Source organism: Aplysia californica, unplaced genomic scaffold (genome assembly GCF_000002075.1).
Source record: "Aplysia californica isolate F4 #8 unplaced genomic scaffold, AplCal3.0 scaffold00090, whole genome shotgun sequence".
Lineage (NCBI taxonomy): Eukaryota > Metazoa > Mollusca > Gastropoda > Aplysiida > Aplysiidae > Aplysia > Aplysia californica.
The window spans coordinates 386,521-392,199 of record NW_004797360.1 but is presented as its reverse complement, the minus strand read 5'-3'; the positions used below and the strand labels follow the sequence as shown (position 1 = coordinate 392,199).

The 5,679-nt window shown below is 40.3% G+C and overlaps 1 protein-coding gene across 1 annotated transcript in view; it reads right to left on the bottom strand.

Moving 5' to 3' along the window:
* Positions 1 to 1,185, bottom strand: part of LOC101862255 — a 3,003-nt gene extending 1,818 nt beyond the window's left edge. Inside the window, exon 1 of the mRNA XM_005094870.3 lies at positions 1,108 to 1,185. Within this exon, the coding sequence (XP_005094927.1) occupies positions 1,108 to 1,177 (70 nt within the window). The 5' untranslated portion in view covers positions 1,178 to 1,185. The remainder of the gene's footprint in view (positions 1 to 1,107) is intronic.
* Between the last annotated feature and the right edge of the window lie 4,494 nt (positions 1,186 to 5,679).

Genomic DNA, 5,679 nt, shown 5'->3' with positions numbered 1-5,679 from the left:
TAATAATAATAATAATAATAATAAGCCATTAGGGTCCGTAAGAGATGTGTAGCAGAGTCTCGCTTTATCCCCAGTAAACTTGAAAGCACGCAGCATTGTTTTGAACATTTGAAGTGAAGTCTTTTCATTTTCTCCAGTGGCATTCATGACGACAAAGAGTTATAATAATTAAGTCTTGATAAAACTAGGCTATTCACTGATAAAGAAGTATACTTAATATTGATTTGTTAACATAATATTTTACTTACATTTCTTATCTCTAAATACTGCATCTGATAAGATGGTTTATTTAAGCCCACGTTGACAATTTGGAATCAAATTAGATGCCAACATTTGAGTAACTTTTCTTGAAAATGCAGTTCCCACATCACCAATTTTCGTCTGATCGTTGTTAAATTCATCAATAAACTTTGCACTGCTTTCCAGAATGGCGTCTGTTTTATCATCTGTTGACATCAATCAATTTGTTTTTGTTCATCCAGTTCTTCACTGAGACAATACAAAGTTCAGCACGATGGACAAGTTCATCTTAGTTGGTAGACAATGTTCAGTCATAAGTGTGGGTAGCGCCAGCATAGAAATAATACGTCAAGTCAGAACCTTGAACCAAAATTATGTATCTCAGAGGTTTACGGTGGCGTCCTTATCATCGGCCATCACAGAATGGCGAAGCCGTGATGAATTAAGTAACAGGGCAAAGAGATAAGGCATTTCGATTTTCTGCCAGTTACGTCACACGTGGAGCATGAGAATAAGAGCGACTGTCGCTTGCGTTGCTGGTTATTCTCCTTGTCTCGTGCTCATTGCTGTCTATATGAGTGATTTTCTTTAAAGAAATATTTTTTTATAAAGAGACTGTATAGTCCGCTACCATAGAATTACAAAGTTCTATCTTCTCAAAACCTAGTTTTGAGAAATTTGGTGTTAAAAATTCCTAGTTTTACAACGTGTCTAGCTTTTTTCGAAAGTAGTTCTTTGAATATCTTGATAACTCCGAATAATCTTACGATTTTGATAGATCAGATAGAATATTATTTACTGAAAACGACCAAACGTGTCAGATAGAACTTTGTAACTCTAAGGTAGGGAAGTACCATGAACACTTACCCATCCCTCCATTATGATGCTGGGCAAAAGCTGCAGCCACACAGGCTAGAAGAACAATGGCGACTTTCATCTTGGTGGTTCTTGCTTTTGGGAGGGGGGGTGGAAAGAAAGGATAAATCAAACTAAGTAAGGGAAGAACCTTGAGAAGGAAGAATGAGGGGGAAAAAATAACAGATAAAACAGACAGAGGCGATACGCTAAAATATAATATATTGTCATCTTTAATTTTTAGAATGTTGGTTCCTGCTCGAATGACATTTATAGAATCATGTTATAGTAGTGAAGATGTTTCTTTGGTTTTAATTAGGTTTACAACTAGTTTCAAGGTAATGATTTTTGTTGGGGAGAAAAGTATGGAAACATGTCATAGGACTGAACATTTTCCTTCGTTCTTGTTAGTTAAACGTCCGTTTAAAAGCAGGGTGGTTTGCTTTGGAAAGAAATAGCTGTTTTAAAGATTCTTTAAAGACAAGTTGAAGATAGTAACTATTTTACGAAATATAGAATGTGACCAGAGTAATAATAATAGTTCGTCCGTCAATGTCTGACTTTGAACAGTCCACAGAGGAGACTCTTAAACGAAATAGAAGAATTAGAAATATTAAAGCTTAGAATGACTTGTGGATTTTGCTACGGAAGAATTAGAAAAATTAAACCCTATATTGACTTGTTCCTTTTGCTACGGCTGATGAGACTAATTCTAGTAGAGAAAAGTTTGTCACATTTTGAGCATTTAAAAACCCCTATACTACATGTGGGTGTGCGCAGCTTGCTGGCTTCCCTCTTTTGGTTTCAGCATTCTTTCTTGTGAAGTCTCTGAGACTTGCTTGGGTCTGTCATGAGTAAGGTTCCCAGGTCGGAAGATATAATAACACTATTATGTTGAAGACCTTCAAACCTTCAGACCTTCAGAGACACTTTCAGGCTTGCATCAGAGCTAATACTGTCTAACTTTGGAATACCAATGTAGACCTACCAACCACCAACAGACTTAACCATGTCCTCGTAAGATGCTATCTTTCCTCAAACTCACCTTGTAGATCTTGGAGTGAGATAGAGACTGATCGTAACTGACCAAGATTTATAGTGGTCAAGTTTGTCCTAATTAGGCGCTCGTGACCCTCAGCTAGTCGTAAATACGTGACACGCCGTGACGCCATCACGTTTGGCATTACGCAAACTTTCGGGGCTATCTCACTGTCATTACACCTAAACACGATCCTTGGAGATCTAGCTCTTTGACCCTCCTTCTCTCTCTGTTTCTCTTTCTCTCTTTCTTTCTCTCTCTCTCTCTCTCTCTCTCTCTCTCTCTTTCTTTCTCTCTCTCTCCCTCTCTCTCTTTCTTTCTCTCTCTCCCTCTCCCTCTCTCTCTCTCTCTCTCTCTCTCTCTCTCTCTCTCTCTCTCTCTCTCTCTCTCTCTTTCTCGTACTCTCTCCCTCCTCATCAACCCCCTTTCCCCTTCCTTACACAATCCAATATTTGGAAGTGGGCTATGTGCCAGAGATAGAACCATCAGCAGATCATACGGTATATAGCAACTATAGCAAATCCATTGTAAAAGGAAATGGATAAACTTAGTTCTTTCCCTTATTTCTGTCTGTCTGTCTGTCTGTTTCTGTATGTATGTATTTCTGTCTGTTTGTGTGTGTGTGTGTGTGTGTGTGAGGCAGCGTGGTGGAGTCAGGCTCTCGTCAAAATAATCAAAGTGAAGAAACTTGCATTTTTCCTCAGGTTTGTGAAATTTTATCAAATTTTTGTCTCTTCGCTCAACACCTTTCATCCCCATGAAAAAACTCATTTCTGTGTGGATTTTTCTAAAAAGCGTTGATTAAAGGAACAAAGAAAGTAAATTTTCAGTTACCACGGACTCTTAAGCTTAGGAAATAACTAATCTTTGACGGCCATTTTTTCACCAGTTTTACCTCTGAAAACAAATGACCCCCACATCCTTCTTTCGCGAATATCTCGACTTGTATTAAGAGATAAATGGATATTTTTTTCACCTAAATAAAGACAAGTGAACAAGTTTTAAGATGATACCAATAACTCTACATGCCCAAAAATTGACGAGAGCCTGATTCCACTATGCTGCCTCACATATATATTTATTTATTTATTTATTTATTTATTTATTTTATATTTATGTTGTCGACTGAGCAAAAAACTGAGACGGCAAACCATTGGTTATCCTCTTACCCTCTCCCCCACCCCGAACTCCTCAAAAAAGAAGGAAAAAAAACAACTCCCTTCCCCTTTCATTCTCCAGGCAGTTCTCGTAGAGTTAACGAAATAAGGCCAAGGGTTGGCAATCTCCGATAGCGGGTGTGTCTCTGGGATGAGTCGGGGTGAAAGGTCAGAACCTGGCTGTGCGCGGGACATGTTTACAAAGGACGGCACGAGCGGTTAGAGGTGTACATGTTCTGTACATATGGTGCTTTCTCACAGGATCTACGAGAGTCTGTTTTCTAAATTAAATGGACTCAACTTCGCTGGGCTGGCCATGTTGTAAGAATGCCTGATTTCAGAATCCCTGGGAAACGAAGGCTGGCGCACCAAAAGCACGCTACAAACACACCATAATATGTCCCTGAAAGACTTTAACATAAATAGTTTGTTATTGGAGAGCCTAGCTCCTGACAGACTCCGCTGGAGAGCAACAAACACAGTTGGCAGGAAGTCATATATATTTTCAGGATGAATACGAAATGCTGAAGCCAAGCGCGAAGCCACAACTTGAACACATCCACGAGCGGAAACGAAGCTTTTAAATGCTCGAAATATGGCAAACGTTTTTCGCCGAGAATTGTACTCATTGACCATAGCACGAGCCACAAATCGTCTTAATTAACCTTAAATTCATCGCTTTCTCGCTTGAGAAATAAAGAAAGATTCTCCTAGACGGATGCGTTAGTCGTCATCACAGGTTGATGGACGAATTATTATCTTAACTATTGTTGTTGATGTTATTATTAATATTATTATTATTATTATTATTACTCATCCTCATCCAGTGCCAGATCTGCGACAGACATCGGCGATCATGGTTTTCCATTCATTCCTTTGCTCGGATATTATTACTATTATTATTTTTTTTATTGCTGTTGTTATTGTTGCTATTATTGTTATTATTTTTTATCAACATTATCATTATTTTTCCAATAAGTAGACACGTTGACAGAGTGAAAGAGAAAGAGAGAAAGTGACAGAAAGACGGAGTGGGAGAAAAGAGAGAGAGAGACAGAGAGAGACAGAGAGACAGAGAGAGAGACAGACAGGGGGGGGGGGGGGGAGAAAGAGAGAAAGGGATAGTGTAGGGGGATGAGGGGGAGAAAGAGAGAGAGAAATAGACAGACAGACAGACAGACAGAAAACTGGGATGAGGGATAAAGAGATATATGGAGAGTAAGAGAGATAGAGGACAGCTGAAGGGAGAGACGGGATCGAACGAGAGAGAGAGAGAGAGAGAGAGAGAGAGAGAGAGAGAGAGAGAGAGAGAGAGAGAGAGAGAGAGGGGGGGTGGCAGAGAAACGGGAAGTAGAAGAAGAGAGAGATACTATGGGGAACTGGAAGTATTCCCCAGAGATACAGGGATGCAACCGGCATTCACCTGTGCAAAAACAAAGATAACAGGCACTATTGAGACAGACGGGTATAACCTTCTTGTCTAAAAGCTGATAGGAGTCTGTATAGCCTGTTGAAGCATCTCTCTCCAAATGGTGCCGCGATCTGGACGGTGCAACAAAGCCATGCCGAGAAACTTAATTATTTCCACTTGAAATGCCTCAAGAGAATACTAGTGTGTCGTTAGCAGCAAAACGTACACAGCAGACATGACATTTGCGGTCAGGCAGATGCCGTATGTCCTTTGTTTATCTAGCAAAGGTCTTTGATACCGTTAGTCGGAAAGGCATATGGAAAATCCTGGCGAAGTACAGTTGCCCACCAAAGCTCATTACTATAGTTCGCCAATGTTATGACAGCATGAAAGCCAGTGACAATAGCAATGGCGATATGTCTGAAGCCTTTCACGTGACAATTGGAGTGAAGCAAGGCTCTGTGTTATTACCCCTTCACTGTCTTCAAACGCTCGCATCGATGCAGAAATAGATTTACGTATTTAAAAAAACTAATGAATCCTTTGAAAGACTCAGTACAAGGGTTTGGGACAGCTGTGACATTCGCAGAGACTTGGTTAAAAGTCTACAATGCTGTGGTCCTCCCTATTCTATTGTATGGTGCCGAGATCTGGACGGTGACCCGACGCCATGCCAAGAAACGTAATCGTTTCCACATGAAATGCCAAGAGAGTATTCTTAGCATCGAACAGCAGAACAAAAAATACCCGACACCGAAGTTCCCAAAATGACAAATGCCTAGCGTCTGTTTTCTAAATTAAATGGACTCAACTTCGCTGGGCTGGCCATGTTGTAAGAATGCCTGATTTCAGAATCCCTGGGGAACGAAGGCTGGCGCATCAAATGCACGCTACAAACACACCATAATATGTCCCTGAAAGACTTTAACATAAATAGTTTGTTATGGGAGAGCCTAGCTCCTGACAGACTCCGCTGG